This window comes from Mixophyes fleayi, chromosome 10 (genome assembly GCF_038048845.1).
Source record: "Mixophyes fleayi isolate aMixFle1 chromosome 10, aMixFle1.hap1, whole genome shotgun sequence".
NCBI lineage: Eukaryota > Metazoa > Chordata > Amphibia > Anura > Limnodynastidae > Mixophyes > Mixophyes fleayi.
Window position 1 is genome coordinate 47740944 of NC_134411.1, and position 26162 is coordinate 47767105.

At 38.9% G+C, this 26162-nt stretch overlaps 1 protein-coding gene across 1 annotated transcript; it reads right to left on the reverse strand.

Moving 5' to 3' along the window:
- Positions 1–1212: 1212 nt before the first annotated feature.
- On the reverse strand, positions 1213–26162 carry LOC142104190 (transmembrane protein 272-like). Its single transcript, XM_075188714.1, has 6 exons — positions 25975–26162; positions 25419–25450; positions 17921–17980; positions 16332–16508; positions 13166–13328; positions 1213–1679 (listed from the first exon to the last, which is right to left on the reverse strand). Exons 2-6 carry the CDS (start codon positions 25438–25440, stop codon positions 1670–1672), a joined length of 432 nt encoding a protein of 143 aa, XP_075044815.1. The 5' UTR covers positions 25441–25450; positions 25975–26162; the 3' UTR covers positions 1213–1669.

Here is a 26162-nt window from a genome sequence, read left to right on the forward strand (position 1 = left end):
ATTACCACCCGTTACACAATTTCACACAAGACAACTACCCATTGACCAATATTGTTGTGTGACAGGATCATTTAGCTTATGAGTCACTTTTACTTTTGCAGTCTGGCTGGGCCAAACTGCAAAATGTAGACTAACCTCATGTGTCAAACTCCCATTGTCCCATAGATTGTACGCTTGCGAGCAGGTCCTTCTCACCTCTTTGTCTGTTTTACCCAGTTTGTTTATTAGTTTACTATGCTTGTCCCCAATTGTAAAGCGCTACGGAATATGTTGGCGCTATATAATTAAATGATGATGATGATGATGACTGGTCTATTTTAATAACAGCCAATTAACCTACCAGTATGTTTTTTGGAGTGTGAGGGGAAACTAGAGCACCCAGAGGAAACTCACGTAAACACGGGGAGAACATATAAACTCCACACAGATAAGGCCATGGTCGGGGATCAAACTCATGGCCCCAGTGCTGTGAGGCAGAAGTGCTAACCACTGAGCCACCATGCTGCCCTGTGATGTGGCTGGCGGGTGGCGTGATGTGGCCAGGGGCACGAGTTTACTAATTTCCAGGGCCGGCACATGTCAAGGGTCCCAGGCCCGCTTCTCAGACCACCAATTTTTTATTTTTTATTTTATTTACTTTCATGATTTTTATGAGACATGTGTAAGTAAATCTGCTGGGGAGAGGGGAGCATGTGTGAGTAAAGCATGTGGACAGAGGGGGCATGTGTGAGTAAAGCAGCTAAGCAGAGGGGGCATGTGTCAGTAAAGCAAGTGGGCAGAGGTGGCTTGTGTCAGTAAAGCATTTGGGCATTTCTGTAATGCCAGTGCTACAGGACTCATTCCCTAGACTACGGAAGCCCTGTAACACCAAATTACTGTATCCTCTAATGATAGATTAAATTATTTCTTGCCTTTTGCTTTTCACCTGCTAGACACACCCCGAATGATGCAGTGTCACCCCCCCCCCCCCCCCCCCATGGTATGACCACATCCCTTTGATGTTTTTTACCTCAAAACATAATCATCATTCCACACGCACAATACTCCATTTCCCCACATCTCTTCACTTTCCGGCCCCTATTCCCCCTCCCTCCCCCATTTGCATTGTATACTCCACTGTTTTTGTTCCTATATATCTCACCTGTATTGTAGGTTGTAAACTTGTGAACAGATCCCTTATCTCTTTATTTGACAAAATGACAAATCCTTGCATTCTGAATGGTTGCTTTAATTTTAAACAAAAATTCAGTGCCACTTTTGTGTACTAAATTGGTGAATAAATTTCAGAGAAGATCAATTACTTTGCTCTAATATTTTGCAACAACATCCTTTACACAGAAGAAGTGAAGTGTTATTAATAGAGAATATCAATGATTAGTGGCATATGTATCATTATATATATTCAAAGTCTAAATGGATCTTATGTTACAATTAATATTCAAAAACATACATCTAAAACAACCAGCAACAAAAGGAGAAATAAAACACATTCATTTATAGAGTTCCATACAGCAACATGCAAGTGATAAACACTTTTAAACAAGTTTCTTCAAGGTTTCTGTGCCATCAGATTTTCACAATTTCACAAAGAGTTTCTCTTCAGTTTTCTTTAAAGCCGTATGATTTGCATCAGGAAATCCTGGAATTGGTTTACTTGCATTTCCATTTGTCAATCAAATCTGAAACACAATGAGAGAGACCATCACTATTAATCTTGAGTAAGAGGGAGACAAAAAACCCAGTATTGAAAGGAGCACTATAGAAAAAAGTAATCTGAATTATGACATAAATCAGTAGATATTGTGACAAGAGAATGATTTTCCACAGGCCTCTAAGAGAGGAATGAGCTATTCCACTGTCAGTCTACAGAGCAAGAAATGTGTATAAGGGACTCATACTTAGTATCCCATTAATACAAACATAAAATATGCATTGAAGCTTTGTTGATATACATTAAAATGGAGAATCCTAACAATTCAGTTCCCCAAAGATTTACTGGGCCATTGAGTGCCCCTTATACACATTTCTTTTCTTCTCTTTATCTTCATTGATTATTTATCTGTGTGGGTGCTCCTCCCTTGTAGCATGATTAAATATATATATAACATTTGATACTGATTAGAGGAATTTGGAGAGGTTTAATGGCTCCCCAGTGCAGTGTGAGAATTCCCTAAGTCTACAGAGCAAGACAGCAGGAACTGCTAAGTACAGCAGTGAACTTAGTTCAAACCTATACAGGTGTAAGGCATATGTGACAAAGTATAAAGTGTGATTTACTTACATGCTTTGAAAGTATATTTTTCCACAGCTAACAGCAAAGCTGACAAGGTTTGTCTGCAGTGAAGAGTAGTTACAGTACACCTGCAGAGAACTCCCTTTCAAGGCAAGGTGGGAGTGTCACCTGTCCACCAAGCTAGGACTGTGGGAGCAGTGTCAACAATATAAACCTGTATTGTGCATTTGTGTAGTGCAACCGATGCCATTTAGAGGTCAGTGACCAGACTGGACAAATATGTCTAGCCAAAGTTAGGTTTTCCTGCTGTCATCCTGTTGGAAAGTATGCTGTTTATTGTGATGGAATAATAAAAGTGCTGTTCAAAAAACAAGAAGTTGTTTATGTGTGCATCACCAGAAGGGTACTCTTGTCACAAGATATAGAAACGTGAAAATATAACATTTGAACAGTCTGAAAATACATGTGTTAAACTAATTTCCTTTTCAATGATTATCAAGATAGGAAGACAAGCACAAGTTCACTTTGCTGCATACTAATCACATGACATAAATAATAAACACTTTGCAAATGTAGACTAAGTAGAATTATAAAATGTATTTAACCTAAATGTGAATACAATGTCATGCAATCATTTCCATCATATTATTAACCAAATGACCAACAGTAATCACGTTCAAGTGTCCGATATATACCCAAACAAACAAATATTTTTATGGACATTTATTTCATGAATCATTTAACAAAAAAATCTTTAAGCCAACAAAGAAAAAAATGAGAAAACAAAAGGCATTAAATGTGCCTATCATTAGGCAAACTTAAGATCCAGGAAAATTGAGGAATTTCATTTAAAAAAAGAAACAAATAATTTAATTTAAATCCTAATTATTTCTCCTTCCTGCAAAAATAAAGGAGTATACTATTTTGCATTATTTCTCATGCAACTCTCAAAGATAGCAATGTGGCCATACCTTCTTGGTATTATTATTGTTTATATAGCACCAATCATATTATTCAGTGCAGTATTGAGGATATGTAGCCATTGGTCCCTTCCCATTGGAGCTTACAATCTAAATTCCCTACCGCACACACACTAGGGTCTATTATTTCAGATGCCAGTTAACCTACCAGTATGCCAGTGTGTTTTGGACTGTGATGAGAGGAAACTGGAGCACCTGGAGGATAGCCATGTTACCATGGAGATAATAAACCACACACAGAGGGCCCTGATTGGAATCAACCTCTTGAGCCTATTGCGGTGAGTCCAGTATCATGTGCGCTAGTATTGGACCAATATTGCGTCTAGCAGCTGCTGCTGGATCACCTGGGGCACGGATATAATGAGTGTCCGGACTTCAGCATAAATGAGAATGAAGTCAAACTGGAAAAATAAGGGTGCCCATCAGGCCAGTTGAGTATTCAGTGCTCTGGAGCAAATATGGTTTTTTTATGGTCTGTGAAGATAGTGTTTGGATGAAGAGTTATTTTCAAAAGAACTAATATAGGTGAATTTGCCAAACTAATTAATCTAAGATAGAACAGCCACTGCTCTGATTGCAAATACATCTACCTCAAGGAAGCAAATTTGTATCTGAACATTTTAGCACTGGATGTATAGAGAATATTTTGTTAAAGAACTGGAAGGCAAACACCACTTTTGATGACCAGATTCAAGAATATGCCCCCTTGTTGGTGAGAGCACTAATGGGAGCAATGATTGAAGGATAATTCGCCATAATTGACAGTAATTATTTGCAGAAGAGAAGAAATGTTTTATAGCTCTAAGGTCATGATTTGTGGCTAGTTTAATACTTCGATTACTTATGTTTCTGTGTTCACTTATTGCTCTGCTTTCCATATTTCATGTACCTATACATTTTCCAAACAGGTCCCAGCATTCCAGGATCCAGACAAGAATCCAGTACCAAGTTGTGAAGGCTGCAATAACAGGTAGGTGAGAGCAGCACAGTTTTAATACATAATATGTCATGACCAAAGAAGTGCAGCAACGCCCCACTTATGACCACACATTCCTAACACTATGTGGCCATGCCCTCTTTGGTGACACACAACCCATTTCCTACTCATCTACAGAGTGGAGGGTGGGGCTTGCTGTATTAGGGCCCCAAATTCCTCATGGCGGCGCTGCAACCAGCATGATGAAGGTAGAACCCAAACACCACCAGCAGGCATCCAGGAAGAGCTGGCATTAATTTCATGCACTCATTGCTAAGTAATTGGGTTGTTAGTCCCAGACATATCTCAAGTGAGTAACACAAAGAATAAGTGAACAGAGTGATGGCGCTGATGTTCTTCCACTAAAAACAAATAAAATAACAGTTTGTAACAAAATGTTCTTAAAGTCTTTTTCTTGTTCAAAATAACCCTGATGAATAGTGATTCTTCTTTTAGCGAACTATCTTCAGGCTTTGCACTTTTTTTGAAGAAAATATAACTCAAATCAATAAGAAACAATGTGTCAGTAAAATACAAAAATATCAGTAAAATAAGAAAATCCATTATAAATCAATACAACATCAGTGTATCTTGTGTCAAGTGAACACTCAGTGATACACCCACATGCCAAAAAACCAACATGCAATCAGAACTTAATAAGGATGCCAGATGAAGTCCTCAAACTAAGGAAAAAAGCTTGCAATAGTGTGATATTGTTTTATTAACAATTTCTTATAATAGATGGCAAATAACAAACATTGCACTCACATATAAACATATAAAACTGCTTATCAAATAATCAACCCTCTTTAAGCAGGTTTTTGATCTTCAGCAACGAACATGCTGCAGGTTATAAGAAAATCTCCTTTGATGATTTGTTTAAACCATAAATACTTCTAATATTGCATCAAAACATGTTTAAAATATAAACTCTTCCAAGCAAGCAATATTTGGGGGTATATTTACTAAACTGCTGATTTGAAAAAGTGGATATGTTGCTTATAGCAACCAATCAGAGTCTAGTTAACATTTATTTAGTACATTGTACAAAATGACAGATAGCATTTTATTGGTTGCTATAAGCAACATCTCCACGTTTTCAAACCCGCAATTTAGTAAATATATCCCTGGAACCACTACCAGACAGATGGTAAAAGACATTGTGTAGATTTAATCTCCTGCGGTTCTAAAGTTGGAACACAATCGGGTTGAGGAGAACACGTACGAGAAAATCCAAAAACTTAAACAGTCTAGCTGCAGGTGGTGTGTGGTTAACCAACGCATTTCAATACCAAAGTAACTTTTTCAAGGTTTAGGGAAATGATGCTCATCATCAGTTAATAAAAGTTCCATTATCCCATCAGATTCAATATTAAAAGTGATTCGATGAGTAATTAGCACAAAAGTTTCAGACATATTGTAAAATTTCTCAATATCAACAGCAAAGTTCGGCACAGACCGAAACATTCGATTATCATTTCAAAATAATGCATTAACAATGGTATATAACAATCTTATATTCCTATTAAGCACTACCAAATGTAATTCACTCGAAATCAATAGGATTGTTCATGTAAATACTGTCACAGGTTTTCTCAAACCATAATCTACTTAGTGAAATGAGGGTTAAAAATTCACTTTGAATATCAGTCAGTCATTAAAATATATCGTAAACACTGCCTACAGTGATTCACTGAAAACACTGAAATTCACTGTCCCATTAAGGTTCGGGTAGAAGGGTGCGCTTATGGATGGACAAGGCTGAGTACAGTGTTCTCCCATCACCATAACAGGAAATGGTTATTTAAATAAAGAAGAATTTTGCCAACAAGTCGTTGTGTGTCCTTTTTTCCTTTTTTATATATTACATAAGAGTAATGTTAGACTAAAGGTCAATGATTATGTTATCAACTGTTAAGCATTGTAGTAGAACTGAGGGATGAATTAAGCCTGAGGGAAATTAAAAGCTGTGGTTTGAGTACATAACTATTTGGATAATAGGGGTTAACAAAGCAGGAAGGTGTGTTGATGCCCAGTCAAGTGTCATAAGGGTGGGGGGGGGGAGGGGGGTTGTGAACATAGAGAGCTTGCAGTTATTTATAAGGGCTAAATCATAACTGCAGTGTAAATAGGTTAAATCAAATGAATCCATTGACAAGTTTAATTAAAGTGTAAAATGTGAAGTCAGAGAGTCTGGTGTACATTTATTGGATGGCTTTGCACATCCCAGTGTGAGAAGATAAAAGTGTCACCTGGGGGCGGCTTCAAAGAGCTCCAGGGGTGAGATATAGCCTGGTTGTGACACCTGATTAGATTGTAAACTTGCGAGCAGGGCCTTCTCACTTCTTTGTCTGTTTTACCCAGTTTGTTTATTAGTTTACTATGTTTGTCACCAATTGTAAAGCGCTACGGAATATGTTGGCGCTATATAAATAGATGATGATGATGATGATTAGACATTTAGGTATCGGTCAGCATGTGGTCTGGCGCAAAGAGGCCATGTGCTGACATAGGCTATATGTAATATAGACAAAGAGAATTCAGTTTTAAAATATGCCACTTAAATTCAATAAAAGTAGTGATCAACCACATATTCCTCAATAGCATGATGAAGGGCAGCTCATATGTTGAATTAAGAATTCTGCCCCATAGAGAAATGATGGAAATGAGTGTAAGCTCTGCGAATACACTGTATTTAAGCGTGTTTGATGTCAAAAGATGGACCGAGTCATAGGGGATTTATTAATGATAAAATTGGATCGATGTGACACTCTACAAAAAAGTTATATCACATAGTAGAATTGATTAGTAAATCAGGGAACATGCATATGGTGATTGAAAAAGTGGCACTGGCCACATCCCCTATTAGCATTAAACACTGCCCCTGTGAAGACCATCCCATTTAATTTTGCTTAAAAACCTGTGTTTTGAAGGGACAAACTGTCAGCTTCTTGGGGATCAATCTAATTGAAGGACTGTCCATCTTTTCTGCCTGCCCCAGGCATACAGATTATTATATGTAAGTGATTCTCTGTACTTTCATCTCAATTTGTTTTTATAACTGTTTGTAATTTTTTTACTTGTATGTCAACTGTTTTTTTTTCTCTGTAAGCATTGTACTTTTTGTATATTAAATCTAAAATTTAATAGTTCTGTCCTTATTGCTCTAAACCAGGCCTGTCCAACCTGTGGCCTTCCAGGTGTTGTCAAACTACAAGCCCCAGCATGCTTTGCCGGTAGACAACCAGCTGATAGCTGGAAGGGCATGCTGGGACTTGTAGTTTTCTAAACACCTGGAGGGCCACAGGTTGGACAGGCCTGCTCTAAACAAATCCATTGTCTGTTTAGAAGAGAGATTGCTTGGCTGGATTAACTCTTTAGAAACCAGTGTGTGAAGGGTTAACTGTTTAGCTACTAGGGCACAGAGTATGCACAATTGGATGATTAAGTCATAGGTTTGCTACGGGCCTTATACATAGCTGATAGCTGTGAAGCATCCATCTGTTTTGGGAAAAGGGACCAGCGAAATCTGTAGCCTCAGAGAAAGAGGTGAATGTGAGATTTGGGGCTGGAATCCTGTTCCCTTACAGTAAGTTTCTAAGCAACAAGTGCGCAGAGGGTGGTTTGTGACAAATAAATTGGTCCAGGAACCGTTTCCTGACAAAATAAAGGTGATATATTGTATGACTGTTGGAATATATGATAAGATATCTAATCATGAAGTAGCTAGAGGGGCTTATCCCTGACAGGGGGCATGAGCAAGGAAACAGATTAAAAGAGCAGGCAGGATTTAGCTAGCTATCTTGGTTCCTGGGAAAGCACTCCTCCCTCCCATTCCCGACTCTTGTTTGCTTCCTGGTATGGTACAGATGTGCTGGTTCATCCTCGGAGGTATGTTGGGCCAACAAGGAGCGCAGGCCGTGGTATGGTACGGGTATGCTGATTCAGCCCAGGAAGTATTTGGAGCCGCTTGGTGAGCGTGATCACTACACTGACTGCAGTCCTGTGACTGGTTCAGCCTTTATAGTGGCAGGATAACAATGTACAGGATGAGCAAGGTTGGTGAAGCGCACATTCATGGTAGTCAGGTGTTTGGAACCTGTTCCCTTCAAAGAGTGGGCATAGGTTCGGTGCAAGTACAGCTTCTCTGGGCTGGCTTGCAGTGCGTTACGATTAGCCCAGAAGGGTGCAGATTCTGGGATACCTGGTTCTTCCATTAAGGTTCAGATACAAGGGTGTGCTTATGGATGGACAAGGCCGAGTACAGTGTTCTCCTGTCATCATAACAGGAAATGGATATTTAAATAAAGAGGAGTTATTTTAGCAACAAGTCGGTGTGTATGTCCTTTATTATATATTACATAAAAGTTAGGTTAAGACTAAAAGTCTATGGTTATTTTATCAACTGTTAAGCATTTTATACCTGTGACAGTGCAAGTACAATAGGTTTTTTAAGTCCACCGCGCACCTTCCAAGGTCTGCTGCCTTTATCGGTATTTAAAAGATTTCACCAAAAACAAACCAAAAAGATTCAGAAAAAAATACAGACAATGGCGCCATTCTCTGTATATCAAATACCTGTCACGTTATTTACCTCCTGAAAAGCAGACAAATCAATGTAGCAGTTAGGAACCAAGCTCTCTATGGGTCCCATTCTCATGCCTGAGAATTGTCTTGGTTTAGGTGTTGCAGTCCCTATTTTTTGTCCCAAAGATTATGGGTGGAGCTATTTTTGTATATCTTCAAAGAGCTATCCAGCCAGTGCTGATAACACTTGGTGCAATCCCAGGGCAGATATTTTTGGAAGCTATGTGATGGCTCACACAGCCAGCACTCCAAGAACAATCTAGTTGAAAAAGATACAATTTATTTTCTTTTATTTTCATCTTTAAAGCATAGCACTAGAACTGAATGAAATTTTCCACTCAATATTTGTCTTGTTTGGATGTGAAATTTTGCACATTTCATCAGCAGAATTTCACCTGAAATGTCCCATGCAGAAAGCATAGGGTACCCCTGCTATAGTGAAAGCCAGTCTCTTTTGGCATAGTGGGTAGGGGTATAGGGGTCTTTGAGACCCCTGTACATGATACCTGGTCTATTGAGTTGACAAAGTTGCCACTTTAAGGTTGTCAATGTTCTTCTCTATCCTAGTCCCCACAGCCCAGGGGTGTTAAGTTGTAGGAATGGACACATAGTGTCGTATTGACTACGTATACCTACACATCAATAAGGATCTAACCCAATATAAGGAGATATCATTATACCATATATATTAAACGCTGTGATCCTATTTGATGAATATAACATCTCTATAGCTCATTTACAATTCGTAGTTATTGACACACAGTGAGACAGCACAGTAGTTTTTTTACTACTTATTAACAGTTCTCTTCACCGAGTTTATTTGGTTCATTTAATCATTCACTCAAGTTTTTAAATTATTTCGCTTAAGACTATCCTTCCACTTTAATAAAGATATTTCTTTTAACAGCATTTTATTGACATATAGAAAAGAGTGCCCTTTATACACTTTTTCTCTTCTTCTTCTCCTTTTTGAAACTAGTATGCCATAGAGTGTAGGAGCACCTCCCCATATGAGAGGATGATATGATATCCCTAATATAATAAGGGGTTCAGCTTGGTGCGGTGAAATCTGTCCTATCAGCATCTCCTGCATGTCATTTTTTTTAAAAAAGTTTTGTACCACCAAGTGGATTTTGTGAGCAAAACAGGGAATGTGATGGAATTCCCCCCTCTGTAATGCTCTAACAATATTGGTGGCATTATCAGAAATCACATATCCTCAGGAGAGTCCAAGCAGGATAAGCCATGTTGCAATGACATCCCTTAGTTTTTCAAACAGGTTGTCAGCGGTATTACCTCTGACCTGCGCCTTGTATCGTCTTTGATAACCACCTCTCACTCCTGTCTTCAAGACTTCTCCCGTGCTGCACCCCACTTATGGAATCACCTACCATGCTCAATCAGACTTTCCCACAACCTTCAAATCTTTAGATGTTCTTTGAAAACCCATCTTTTTTTTTAGATGTGACCTTATCATCGATAACTCTATTCACACTAATGCACCCTTACAACTATCCCAATCTCCACACTCGCTCCTCTTGTTTCAGCTGTGCCCTCTTCCCTTTAGAATGTAAGCTCTCTAATAAGCAGGGTCCTCCATACCCTTTGTTTTCATGTCTCCATTCATTTTGTCTGCCTTGTCTGTTCTTGTTTTATGTATGTCTTGTTTTATGTATGTCCTTGTCTTCGCTACTGTATGGCGCTGTGGAGCACTGTGGTGCCTTACAAATCTACGATAATAATAATAATAATAATAATAATAATAATATGCCTCTTAGTGAAGCAGATGATACACATAGTAGCCTGTCTCTCAAAAATGCGACGTTCTTGAGTACATGCTGCTGCCATCCCTGCTGGTGAAGGTGAATCACCAACCCAGTGGGCTGTCACAATCATATAATCTTTAGTTTGCCCAGTCCCGCTTGTCCACATATCTGCAGTTAAGTGTACAGTGGGTAGAATGGCATTTTGTAGCCCAATAATTAAATTTTTGCGAACCTTCTGCTAGAGGTGAGGAATAGCTTTTCTAGTAAAATGGTGTCGTGATGGAATTAGGTAATGGGGACAGAAGACCCCAAGTAACTGTCTAAAACCAGCTGCATTAAAAGTGAATATTGGACGCAGATCTAATACTAGCATAGTCGCCATGGCGTCTGTGATCCACTTTGCGACTGGGTGACAGCTTTCATCATCATTGTCACCATTTATTTATATAGCGCCACTAATTCCGCAGCGCTGTACAGAGAACTCACTCACATCAGTCCCTGCCCTATTGGAGCTTACAGTCTAAATTCCCTAACACATGCACAGCCTAGGGTCAATTTGTTAACAGCCAATTAACCTACCAGCATGTTTTTGGAGTGTGGGAGGAAACTGGAGTACCTGGAGGAAACCCACACAAACACAGGGAGATCATACAAACTCCTCATAGATAAGGCCATGGTCAGGAATTGAACTCAAGACCCCAGTGCTGAGAGGCAGAAGTGCTAACCACCCAGCCACCGTGCTGCCCAGCTTTCATACTTGTTTCCTCTTGCAAAGGATTGTTTAACAGTCAATTGTTGTAAAGTACTAGTAGTATTCTTCTTGGTCTGCTTCTGGGTTGAAGATCCACTCGCAGCAGCAGTGGGCCTAACGCTCAATGATTCTTCTGAGGAGTCCTGGATAGGGGAGGAGTCATCTAGCCTTAGAAACAGGACTAACTCTGATCACTTGTGAGGATATTGATGATGCAGGTGTTGGGGTTGTAGATTGCAGGAGCTGGGATCTAGCTGAGAGAAGGGAGGTAGCTGATGCTGGACTGCTTGTTGTTATTTTTTAGCATAAGTTTCTGATTTTCACAAAAGCTTCCATTAACTCGCTTCAAACGGCGTAACATGGAGGAGGTTTCTAGATGTTTAAGGTCCCTACCTCTACTGACTGTAGCTTTACAATGCTACAAATGGCTAGACAACTGTTGCCAGGATTTGGGTAAAAATAATTCCACACATAAGAGGTGGATTTTTTGGTCTTATGCCCAGGCATGATAATGCCCTTCTTCTTATCACTGGCAAGAACTGCTTCAGTCTTTGTTTGAAAGTGTATGAAAATAATATTGTGACATGTAATTGACTTCAAATTACTGGAAATTAGTGTTATTGAGGTTAATAATGATGTAAGGGGGATAAAAAGCAAAATTATGTGATTTTAGCGAAAAAAAAATAAAAAAATTGTGATTTTAGGAAAAAATAGGGATCCAAAACCAAAACACGCATGGGCGGTTTTATCAAAACCAAAACAGGAAGTTAATCGAGATCCAAAACAAAAACCAGAACACGGGGATCAGTGAACATCTCTATTTTTAGTAAAAAATAATTATTTATTTTTTAAAAAAGATGTGGTTAACACAGGCGAGATAGCACAAACCACACATGCTGTTTAAGCTTGCCTGTCATAATATAAAAAATTAAAAATAGATACTTTTCAAGCACTTACATAGTCAATGCTGACTAGCTAAGGGTCCATTCTAGTACCCCTAGCAGTAGAGTAACAGGGTAATACAATCAAAATATTAAGGTGCATACTCTTGTGGCCCTACAAGTGCAGGTATGCACTGATGCCCATGTGCGTGCTGCTTGGCCAGCAATACATACTTGCACTTGTAGTATTGACCCCCTATTAAATTATATAAATAGTATTCCCCCTTTTTAAGGTCATAAATTAATAGTGGCCCCTTTATAATATTAAATAAATAAATAATTGTGCCCCCACCCCCCCCCCCCTTTAAAATAAATAATTCCATCTTCCTTCTTATGAAAAAGTAATTAAGATGGCTGCATTCAAAATTCTATTAATTTTGTCACCATTTTTTTAATCAACTTAATCCATATAGGGAATAAAGAAAAACCGGATTGATGGAACAGACCACTTATGAGTAGCACCCAACGTGAAATAAATTAATCTCTGGTGAGCACACCTACCTAATAGCTGGGCAGCCAGTCAGGAGCAGTCTCTTATCTGTAAATGGGGCCACAATTAATTATTTATTATTATAAATGGGCCACTATTAATGGATTATTTAGATAAAGGGAGCAATACTATTTAATTTATTAGGGATCAACGCTTGCAGTGCACAGCTGTAGCTAGTTGAGGATTAAAATTCATAGCATTTACATTTAAATAGAGATCCCACATTGAATTAATAGCCCCAACAAACACCACATTACGCTAATAATCCACACATAACATTAACCTCCCCACAGAATGCATTGCATTGTAGTGTCTACATCCCTGTTGTTGGAATAAGACACCTAAACAATTGTGTCTTATTTTCAGTTGCACCTTTCCATGAACAATTTCAGAAGATGATTAGAATGAGAAAAAAAAGACAGATAATCACATAAATATTACCTCTCATAAAGAAATTTTCTTGTAGAACAGCCAAGACACGGAGCAATCAATCCTAAACCGATAATCACACATTCAAATATTAGGATTCCAAAAGCAAATAAGTAAAGATTTCGGTCACAAAATCCCTCATATTGATTGTACACCTTAAACACCCAAACACAACCTAAAAAAGAAACAGACGAATACCGTTAAAAACAGCTGCAGCAATAATACCAGTATGAATATATCTTCTTATTGATACATTTTGCAACCTTGTCATTTCTAACAATAGAAAAGCAACTGGGCCGAACAACTAGTTGATTAAAACGTTTTACTTTATCTAAAATACTGCTTGGCGGAGCTTCATTTAAGTCTCAAATAACTCTTGACATTAAGGGTACATTCAAATATTCTTTAGTTTAGCTGCTGCAACTCTACATTTTGATTTTGTTTTCCTTAGGTTTATGTGGGCATATTAATCAGGGCCGTCTTAGCAGCATTATAGGCCCCTGGGCAAAGCAGTGCACTGGGACCCTACCTACACAACCACTCACCCACTTATGTACAATTAGTACGTGTACGTTATTTTTGTCAAGGTCAAGATATGTATTCGCAACAGCAAGATTGTATGTACAGATAACAGCTGATACTAAGGTGATTAGTCCAAATAAACGTTTTAATAAACAGAGTTTGAAGGTTCTGAATAAATCTCCTAGAATAATATACGAAAATTTGGCAAGCCTATGGGGATCCTATGCTGTTGGGGCCCCCGGGCAACTGCCCAGCATGCCCATGTGTTAAGACAGTTCTGATGTTAATGTGCTGCTGATATGAAATGCACCTAGATGGCACAAATGGCATTCTTTAGAGACCATCCCAGATTTATTGTAAAACTACAAAGTCCTGAATACAGCTGACAAACTGAAATGCTTAAACAATGCACAATCTCCACCACTTCAAGGTCATTAGCATATTTCCACCAACTTAATGAAATCTCGTATGTAGATTCAGGTGCATTACTGTGGCTAGCCCACATAATCCATTGAACATCCTAATTCACTTAGATCTGGACAGCTCCTCCCATCCTGAGGAGCAATAGATGCCAACTTGTCAGGATAACTTATATCAAGTGTAAATTTTCTCAATTGAAGCGACCAATCTGAAATGGTGGTTACCGTCATTGTGCACGAAGTACAGTATAGCAAAGTAGTCTTCTAGGCATTGTCTATCTGCATGCAATTTGACTACCTTGTTCGTTAAATGTCCAATACCTTATTATAAAAGTTTACTGCTAGTTTGACTATAAATTTGATATTAAATAAGCTGTGGAAGTGAGGGAAGGAAGGTAGTGTGTTTCATTCAAATATCAAATATATTATGTGTGCAGTAGACCATATTTTACTGCTTATTCTAAGGATACGATTGCACAATATTCATAGTAAAGGTAATTTACGAAGTGCAAAAGTATAAAATGTCAGCACAAATTCTCTTTTGTGGTGTGATGAAGTGTACATAAATAATCTATTATTTATGTTTCATTTTATAATATATGAACAGATTCAGCTACAATTTAATTAGCACACTGACTAGGAACAAATCCTCCCCCATTGCAAACATTTGGCTTGTAAAAACCAGATAATCATGTTTTCAGCAGTTGGCCAGTAATTAACATATGAAAGACTGTAGCCAGGTTCTAAACTCCGCCCACAAGAAAGGTTTTTATCATACACTTACACAAGGAGAGACTTTTTCTTTTGGAAGCTGTTGCCGACCTGAGCAGACATGACGTGAGATGCATCACGGCCTACTTAGGCCCTGACTAGTATGGAGTGTGCATGGCATGAAAGGTGAGTGTGAGCATGTTGTAATGTGTTGTTGAATGGAGGATGTTCGAATATGACATGATAATGAATAATTATTTGTTGTAAGTGATATGAAAGTTTAAGTGAGAATGAAAGTTTGAATACAGATGGTAAACGTGATTGGATTTATATGGACAGAGTTACATAAATGCATGCCTTGTTGGGATAGATTGTTGGTTTAAATGAAAGCATTTATGTTTGGAATTCCTGTTGTGTTTGGGATAGATTGTTGATATAAATGGAGACGTTTGTGCTGTGCATGGTTCTTTGTTGGTTAAGTTTTAGTCATGGAAACATTGGTGCTTTATGTGAAATACCATGTGTGAAAATTGGCCAGTGGACATTGTGTCCACTGGCCAATACAACTGCTGAATAGAGAGCTATTTGTGGTGGACTGGCTAATACTGCTTGTAATGAGTAATGGGTCTGTACTGACTTCCCATTGTTAGTGAGGTCTTGTGAGCCAAAATGTGTTTGTAACAAAGCATGGCAAGCCAGCCATTTTGGATGGTGACTACATTGTAAGAAGAAGTTTCATTATGGACTTTGAGTGAGATGAATGGAGTGAGTGTATCTGTGGATTCCCCTCCCCCTTCACTACACAATGCATTCACATATACATAGCTTAAACATACACACACACATTACACCTTTAGACAAGAGTTCGTTAACACACACAATTACATATATATGTATATTACAGGCAATAAGAATGATGTATGGCACAAAATCTATATTTTGTGTACAATATTGTTACGCTATTGTTCTATAATATAATACAACACACTTTAAATGAATTTATACTTTGTTGTGGTTATTCTTGAAGTCTGTCGATATAAGGGAATATAAGAATGATGTTTCTTGGGTCAATTTAGAAATACCTTTTGCGAGGAGTTGGTTGACGGTAATAGTCATATATATAACGGTATTAAATGGTCATACATACATTTGCCAGAATATTAAGGAGATTGAAACCCAAAAGGAGGTGAAAAATCCTTTAACATGGTGTCACTTGCCTACTTTGCACAAGTGTGCCTAGCTTTAAGGGGGCACAAGGATTGATGACACTAAATGATTTATATATTGAATTGGATGCCTTTCTTAAAATAAATTATTCCTGCAATGTAGATTATGGGAATGATTTACCATATAAGGTGTCAATAAGGATAATTTTCATTGTGAGGATAAGCTAGCAGTTGCTTCCTGTGGGTTTTGTTGTCTCGATCAACACAGTTGTAACTTACACAATGTTGAAAACAGAGGACTTATGAATTATTTCAAACTGACAAACTATGTAACTATGTATGATATGTATGAGCACCTACCTGTTATAAACCAGGCAAAGCTGAACAGTCCAAGTAAAAATTCTAGAACAAGGCTACATGTCTCCAACACAAGTCTCAGAAATATTATGGCAACAGTTGCCAATTGTGTGATGCCAGTCACCAACAGAAAGGTAGGTATATAAGGCTGGATGGGACAGTCATTTTTATATATGGCTCCTGTGGATGACAAAGGTAACATCAAAGCATTTTGCTATTCAGTATGATATATAGCATAGAGACAATATTATGATGGGAAAAAAGCCATAGAAGAGTCAGTTCTCTAACTACAGTATATACAGCTCCATAATCATGTACTATTATACAAGTCACAGAACTTTAGATTTTTCATACACTGAAATTTTCCAATCCCTTGGATTGGTACATATACCAGTTCATGAAAAAGAACATGGACTTGACTGATAGTGTCCTACTGTGGTGTGAGCTGAAGTGGCTGCCTTGTCATAAAGTGCAGGTAACTGGGGAGGGGAGCCATATTTGCTACATGAGGGAGCTGTACCTAAAGAGGGAAGAAAATGAGTCTTCCCGATTGTATTGTAGCTATGAGTGCAAAATACTGTATAAAAACAAAAAATCTGCTCCAGACAATGGTGACTACAGACATATGTCTGATTTACCACCGAATACATATGTTAATACAAATATCCTGGCAGAATATTCTGTGCAGGAGGATCACAGGAGATGTAGATAATTAAGATGTAGCCAAAACGTTGAATAATCAATATATGATATATACATTCAATATAAAAATATATTGCTGATGGCTATTGTAAATGCATTTTGTGGTTTTATGTTTATCACTTCCTCATGAAACGTATAATAGTGAACAGCAGACAAAACAGTCACATGACTAAGGGCTTGCCTGAAGTAACACAAACACTGGCAAACTCGCTAGGAAAAAGTGCCAACAAGCACGAACAATTAAAACAGTCAAGAACAGTAGCAAATTATTGATTTACAATGTCATAACATGAACATACTGTTACACCAATAGCAGCTATTGTAAACTGAAACACCATGTCCAAAAATCGAATGAACACAATACAAGGATGCAATTGTAAAAATGTAATAAAAATAAAATGAGTGTGGGGAATAATAATTATATCACTAAAAACATATAATCTCAATAGGTTCATTTAAACCTTCTGATCACAAACGGTGTAAAAAGAATATCCAAAATGTTTTCTATACTTTAACTTTGGAACCAATTGTAATTTGTGATGCTGGAATATGTTCTAATCTAATGGAATAAGAGCTTTTAGGTTGTATTTGTTGCACCTTGTCAATACACACTATGCTGCAGACAGTAAGCCTCTTTTAAGGTTGGCCACAAAATGCAGGCCGAAAGTACACAAATATATACGACTATAAAATTGTGATTGTACTTGTGTGTTTTGACATGCACATATCTAAAGAAAAGTGTATGCTTTAGATAACAATAGCTGTTATAGATCCAATAAAATGTTTATCATATGACAGTGTGCTATTAGTAACTTGTTACTGTTCTTAATTGTTCTTTGTTGTTCTTGACACTTCTAAAGAAAACAGCTGAAATGATGATTATCACTTACCCATTACAATCAGAGCTATGCTTAATCCAATCCAAATAATAAAAGAAATAATTTGGTAACCTGGAATTTAAACAAATCATAGTTACATTAATTCTGATATATAATGAATACATAGCAACAGGTATACAACAGATATTAACCATATAATATCAATGAAAGTTTGTTTTGCATAAAAAACCCTTACATTTGTCAGGTTTATTATTACCAGGTAGGTAGGTGCATTTCCTTGGTTCAATCACTCACTTGTGTCTAAAGCAATTCTCCACCAAAATAAAATCAACTATGTAATGTCTATTGGCAATGCATAGTAAAAATGAATATTCCCCACCATGTCCCTTCGCTGTTCATGGCTCCTACCATTTGTGTAACAATGTAACACTGTGATTGATAATTCACTGCTTAGTGTAAATTTGTATTTGTTGCCTTAAATGCAGCAGAATGTATTATGCACAGAGGGAATGTCTGTTTAACAGAAACAACAGAACTCATTTTTATAGGCCTTACCTACTGGTACCAAAAGACATGCATTTACTAGTGTTTTTAAACGTTATTAAAACATATAAATGGGTATGAGATTGTAACCCATTGGTTCCAGTCACTTATTACCCTCTGGCATTTGCATTTAAAGTAGGAGACATTTGTGCTGCGGAAGAAAGTTTATGATGCTGCCTACACTATTTACTTTCAGTGACCTCCATTGTTTGCCCCCTCCCCCCTGTCTGCAAGTACAAGCAGTTGTTAGCCACATATCAAACCTTTAAGAGTTGTGGCCAACGTTTAATGCAAGCCTGGCCATCCTGTGGCTCTCTAGCGGTTGACAACTGCAAGACCCAGCATGCTTTGCCAGTAGAGAGCCAGTCGATAGCTGGCAAGGTATGCTGGGACTTGTAGTTTCACAACACCTGGAGAGCCACAAGTTGGGCAGGCTTTGTTTAATGCAATGCTCTGAGTATGGTCTTTATCCAGCCTTCAGCAGTAGTGAACAGGCACCTGTTTTACATAAAATTGTGGGAGAGGTAGAATAGGATGGTGAATGCTATGTTTATTACTGGCAATGTATGTCATGTTTACTACTGCATAATTTCCTAACATAATGCATGTGTAAACAAAAGAAAAATGTAGTGCTACAGACCCTAGTATGCCCATACAATTAATGGGAGCCATGGCATGCTGGGACCTTAAGTGCAACAGGGACTAAATGGTTTTTGACATTTAATAATTTTAATAATTTAATTTTACCCCATACCCAAACAGATCTTTACCCATAACCCACCTGGTTTCAATTTAAGAACAATAAATAACAGCATCACTACAATATAAACAATATACAACAAACAACATACATTTTGACAATGAGTACCATCACACATAGTGAAAAAGTCTCCTATATATGCATGGCTACAATGTTCCCTTATCCACATGTAATTTGACACAGCATCTGTACTCTGGTGAGCTGGGGAACATTAACAGGGCTATAAAAAGTACATGTTATGCTTCACATATTGTGAGAAGTGAGGGTCAGGCTGGTTAAGGGAATATCAAACTCCTTTCACCACAATTCTAGAGATACGTACAACTCAAAATCCTATGTAAATTGTGGGATGCAATTTACACTTATGATTTAAGTGTAAATTGCGTCCAACTCTACATCAGGCCCCTAAATGGTATCGTCAATATATTTTGCTCTTTAGTATGCAGGACTGCTGTAAATCAAATCATATTCCAGCCTCAGTAACATCATGACTCCTCTTTGCTACAACGAGCCTTGGCTGACATATGTTGTGATCTTTATGCAGGTGGATTAGACTATTAGATTTCTTTCTGGATACTTTTATAGTAGACATTGCTTTTGTCAGTCAAGACAGGCTCACCACAACAAAGAGGAACCCAGACATTATGGGAGGGGAGGGGGGAATGCACCGTGGAAGGTAGGTGCATACTTTTTCTTACACAGTTGCCCTAGACACACCAACTAGTAAAATAAATCTGTTTTTTTGTAAAAATGGTGACTGACAATATTTTTTTAATAATCCTCTAAATTTAAATACATAAATAAATAAAAATACAGAGGTAGGCAATTCCTCTATGGAGAGATACCGGAAAGGAAACAGTTAATTTCTGTTTCACTATGCAATATACAATTTACTTTACTCTAGAAAACTTAATGAAACAGTGGGGCATATCACAGGGATAATGGTATATTGGAGAAAACTTCTTTTGCCTCTTCTGACTGTCTTTCTTGGGAACTTAATAGGCCTACATATTTCCTGTCACACTTATCCTATGTATATCATGTACAGACATATAAAAGTCAAATATTGCCCTGAGTCTGTCTACTGGATACATTTTGCCACACAAATCAATGTACCTCACTATAATAATGGATGTATTCATACAAAAATAAGAGCATAACATAAGTAAACGGCATTTGCAATTATGCAATAACATAAATGACCACTAAGATACTTTTTCCCCTTTATTTAGAGTTTGACTGGGTTATACAGGGCCCACCAGTATATCCATTTACAAGGGTCTGTTATATTTAAAACATTTTTGTACCAGAAATACACAAATAATATGGACATATGTGGTTTACGCCTCTGTGATATCAGAGGACTATAAAGTCACTTTCCTCGTGTCAAATAATCTTAGCGGCCAACATAGACATGGGGACCAATAAAAAGTCATCTGGTAACTTTATGGGACAGTCCAAGTCAGTTTTTATTACAAAAGACATAATCTTAAAGTTCTCAATCTGTAGTGCTTGTAGCACAATGACTATTACATGGCACTTTTATTGGAATACATTTTAAAGAATATGAATATCCCCAGACTAAACATATTATTTGTCACAAATCGGGATCTTAGCCGCACTTACCTCATCCGCCGCTGTCATATCACGGCTACCTGGGTCCCTTCTGGTCGTCTGAAACATTCCCATTCTCCACACCTCCATTTGTAAACAAACACACACTGTTTGTTCTGCTGCATGGGCGCGGCCATCTTGGATGCAGTCAGGTGATCATTCCAGACCAACCAGATTCAGCAGCTGTGATCACATGAACTAATCAGCCAATAGTTGTTTGGGACACCCTATTTAAACCTGCTGCTGTGATCTGTTCATTGCCAGAACAACACACTTCTCTCCAGAGGATAGGTCTTGGCTCCAGTGTTCCTGACTGCATTACAAGTGCAGTGTTCCTGACTGCATTACAAGTGCAGTGTTCCTGACTGCATTACAAGTGCAGTGTTCCTGACTGCATTACAAGTGCAGTGTTCCTGTCTGCATTACAAGTGCAGTGTTCCTGTCTGCATTACAAGTGCAGTGTTCCTGTCTGCATTACAAGTGCAGTGTTCCTGTCTGCATTACAAGTGCAGTGTTCCTGTCTGCATTACAAAGTGCACTGTTCCTGTCTGCATTACAAAGTGCACTGTTCCTGTCAACATCTCCAGACTACTCATTCCCCTGCTATATTCTACAATCAGCCAAAACATGATCAGGAAGATCATCCAGGCTGCTAGGTTCTGTTTCAGTCCTGCTCCAGCTAGTCCCAAGGGTCCCAAATCGGATCAAGAAATACAGACGACTGTGACAGTTTGTTCTGGCCAAATGGATCCGCTAGGGGAGCATACCCCGAGGGAGGACTCTGTCCAAATATTAGCTGAACGCATTGAGAGACAAGAAACTAACCAGGGGCAAATTTTGAGATTCCTGCAGGATGTTTCTACGCGTATGGATACCTTGCAGGTATTCCGCAGTCAACTATCCCATACTCCGCCTGAGCCAGTAAGACCTGCGTCACTACCTACTTCATCCGGACTCCATCTTCCCACGCCAGCTAAATACGATGGTGATCCGAAGAATTGCCGCGGGTTTCTCAACCAGTGTAGTATACACTTTGAATTACAACCTGGGAATTTCCCTACTGCACGTACCAAAACTGCTTATATTGTTTCGCAACTATCAGGGCAAGCTCTGGCATGGGCATCACCGCTCTGGGAAAAATCTGACCCAATTTTATCTGATATTGATAGCTTCCTGTCTACCTTCCGCAGAATATTTGACGAGCCTGGAAGAACAACGTTAGCCGCTTTAGATATTCTGCGGCTTCGGCAAGGGCAGCAGTCCGTGGGCCAATATGCCATTCAATTTCAAACTCTTTCCTCTGAGCTGTCTTGGAATAACGATGCTCTTGTTGCGGTCTTCTGGCAGGGCCTGTCTGACCACATTAAGGATATATTAGTGTCTTGGGACTTACCTACAACGCTAGACCAATTGATTACCATCTGCAATCGGGTTGATCTTCAGTTCAGAGAGAGAGCTCTAGAAAAGCCCAAGTTCCTCCCTATTCAACGGGCCTGGGCACTGTCTCATTTCCCTGATGGACCCATGCAACTAGGCAAAGCACGTCTTTCACCCACTGAGCGAAAACGGCGAGTTAGAGAGAAACTTTGCTTATACTGTGCCAGTTCTGGACATCTGCTACATTATTGTCCTTGCAAGCCGGGTAAACGCACCCTCCTAGCTGACGATGAGGAGATGAGCCTAGGAGTGGCCCTTCGCTCCCCACAAGGCAAGGACTGTATTATCCCAGTCACCCTGAAACACGCTCAAGGCTCCCAATACATTTCAGCCCTGCTGGATTCTGGAGCTGCTGGGAATTTCATGTCTGCCAAATTAGCTGCTGAACTAGCCATTCCCCTAGTGAAAATTCCAGTGACCATCTTTCTCTCTGCGGTTGATGGTAGCCGTATTCCAGGGGGTACCATTACGCATCAGACTTCTCCAGTGACGCTCCAAATAGGAGTTCTGCATTCTGAATCTCTTACCTTTTTGGTCATCCCAGAAGCCACTAGCCCTGTGGTTCTCGGGTTTCCATGGCTTCAAAAGCATAACCCCCATATCGACTGGTCGACTCCACAAATCTTGGCGTGGGCTCCCACTTGTTTTGGGTCCTGTTTACAACGTGTTCTTCCACATTGCTCCACCTCTGATAAAGAAATTTTGCCAGTTCCTGCCTACCAAGAGTTCACCGACGTTTTCAGTAAGCAGGCCGCTGAAACTCTACCACCTCATCGGGATTGGGACTGTCCCATTGATCTTGTTTCGGGTCTACCCTCTTTCTATCCCTGAGACAAAATCTATGTCTGAATATGTAAAAGAGAACTTGGAAAGGGGCTTTATTCGCCCATCCTCTTCACCGGCAGAAGCCGGGTTCTTTTTTGTAAAGAAAAAGGATGGTGGATTACGTCCCTGCATCGATTACCGCGGTCTCAACGACATTTACTTGAGGGAGCTTGTTATCCTGTCACAATATACACGGATCACAGGAAGCTGCTCTACCTTAAAACTGCACAGTGCATGAATCCACGTCAGGCCCGATGGGCACTATTCTTCTCTCGGTTTGATATCTATGTCACCTTCCGTCCCGGTTCCAAAAATCGCAAGGCCGATGCTCTGTCACGTTCTATGGTAAAAGAGGAAGATTCCATCACTGTGGATCCGCGGCCTATTATCAGCCCACTCAGCATCGCAGTCCGTAGACCCGACAATACACCTCCCCAGGGGAAAACTTTTGTTCCTGAGAATCTGCGTAAAACATTGCTCCAATGGGGACATTGTTCCAGATTTGCCGGTCATGTGGGCATCCGCAAAACTCACTCTTTCATATTGAGAAGCTACTGGTGGCCTTCTCTTCATCAGGATGTTCAGCAATTTGTTTCCGCATGTGGCAGCTGTGCCCAACATAAAAGTTCAAGACAATCTTCAGCTGGTCAACTTTTGCCTCTGCCTATTCCCACCAAACCCTGGACCCATATTTCTATGGACTTTATTTCCGATTTGCCCAATTCTAATAATTTCAATACCATCTGGGTCATCGTTGACAGATTCTCTAAAATGGCGCATTTTGTTCCTCTCCGTGGCCTCCCATCAGCACCTATCCTGGCTCAGCAATTTATAAAGGAGATCTTCTGTTTGCATGGGTGTCCTGAAGAAATCGTCTCGGATAGAGGAGTTCAGTTTGTGGCGAAATTCTGGAGATCCTTATGCCAAGCACTACAGATCAAACTAAACTTCTCTTCGGCCTACCATCCACAATCCAACGGGCAAACGGAAAGAGTCAGGACTAAGAAAAATTTCTTCGTTTGTACATATCCTCTTCTCAAGACGACTGGGTAGATCTGCTTCCTTGGGCAGAATTTGCTCATAATAATCATTATTACGAATCCTCTGCTTCCACTCCATTTCATACGGTCTATGGTCTACACCCCAGGGTACCCTTGTTTACTCCACTTCCTACAGCCTTAGTACCTGCCTCTGAAGTTTTCCTAAAGAATTTTGCAGGCCACTGGCACCAGGTACGGGAATCTCTACTTAAAGCGTCCCAACACTACAAAATTCAGGCCGACAAAAAGCGACAAGCCATTCCAAGCTTGAAACCTGGAGACAGTGTTCCTGTCTGCATTACAAGTGCAGTGTTCCTGTCTGCATTACAAGTGCAGTGTTCCTGTCTGCATTACAAGTGCAGTGTTCCTGTCTGCATTACAAGTGCAGTGTTCCTGTCTGCATTACAAGTGCAGTGTTCCTGTCTGCATTACAAGTGCAGTGTTCCTGTCTGCATTACAAGTGCAGTGTTCCTGTCTGCATTACAAGTGCAGTGTTCCTGTCTGCATTACAAGTGCAATGTTCCTGTCTGCATTACAAGTGCAGCGTTCCTGTCAGAATTACAAAGTGCACTGTTCCTGTCAACATCTCCAGACTGCTCATTTCCCTGCTATATTCTACAATCAACCAAAACATGAGCAGGAAGATCATCCAGGCTGCTAGGTTCTGTTTCAGTCCTGCTCCAGCTAGTCCCAAGGGTCCCAAATCGGATCAAGAAATACAGACGACTGTGACATTATTTAATTCAACGATGCAGGATATGGCAGCAGAAGGGCGTAACTGGACAGAGAGGACATCATATGAGTTGATGTGAGTAATATATGATCAGCTTACATCAATTCAACTGATATCCTTTTTGTTCAGTTGCATATTGCATTAAATAGTACGATTCATCTGGGGCCATCACTTTAAATAAATAAAATAGCCTTCATGGACTAGTTTGAGACTGACTTATGGTCAACAACCATCATGTTAATATGGTATAGATTATATGTAATGTATACAAAAGACATAGGGCATAATTTAGCATTAGTAAATCCTTCTAGAAATTTAAGATTTGAACCTTGGCAAAACCATGTTGCGAAATGGAGGAGGAAGGGAGTGGGAGATGACTTGAAATGATTTAAGAGGATAATGTGCCTGGTTCAATTCTAAATTCCAGTGTTAAAATAAAGCTGCCTAGTATTAGTGTGCTACACGCTAAAGCAGGTAGTATTTCCGTACATTTCTGTAAAAAATAAAATTGCATTTGCAATTCATTAGCATGATTTCTCCAGGTCCACTATAAATGATGCCCATAATGCAGTTCGTACAGCTATAATAAACACTTACCTAACTGAGTTGATGGCTCCATATTTTTAGGTCTGAAAGAGTTAAATTAGATAGATTAGATTTTTACAAGCTGAACCAGAAGACTTTATTACACTTTCTATCTACTTCAATGTAGCTATTAAGATTAAATAAGAAATACTTTGTAAACACATTAGTGCTGTCACTTTTAACCGGTTAATTGGAGTTCCTCTGTTATTAGCTTTATGTCTTACAAGCCAATAACATATGCCATCAAAGTTAAAAATGAGTTTGCAATATTCTACACAAGTGAAAACTAAACAGGAGTCTGACCGATGACATGTGCTGAGCTTAGTACAACACTCAATATTTTGTAATTCTGCGACCAATGCTCCTAACATATATTTACAAAGTTCAAGTCTCAAATTGCTGTCAACAATTACAATGCAAGACAGCTAAAACATGAAAGCAGCTAGTCTGTTTATATTTACACCAATGAACATGCATACAAAATTAAATCCTTTTCTAAATATTTTTGAACTAGCAGGTTTAGTATTTGTGAATTCTATTTTCTTCTTTTTTATTAAATCTCACTTACCTCTCTCTTTTGTTGTCTCTGTATCCTTGTATCTTGTATCCTTTTATTTCACCTCTTCGTTACCTACAATTTATGTTTAAAAATGTTACTTTACTATGAGAGTATAATTTATCTGTGCATGTGTAAATATAATATGACTGACAGCTGATAGTGGCTGTGTCTTGTGAGCTTGCCATTTCAGGTCAAAG

What these genes read in the sequence shown, in the direction of transcription:
- LOC142104190 (XM_075188714.1), bottom strand. Translation starts at nt 25,440, where the DNA reads ATGGAGCCATCAACTCAGTTAG. An exon ending in GGAGCCATCAACTCAGTTAG is followed by an intron (nt 17,981 to 25,418) that starts GTAAGTGTTTAT and finishes TTTAAATTCCAG; the next exon opens with GTTACCAAATTATTTCTTTT. An exon ending in CATAGCTCTGATTGTAATGG is followed by an intron (nt 16,509 to 17,920) that starts GTAAGTGATAAT and finishes TGTCATCCACAG; the next exon opens with GAGCCATATATAAAAATGAC.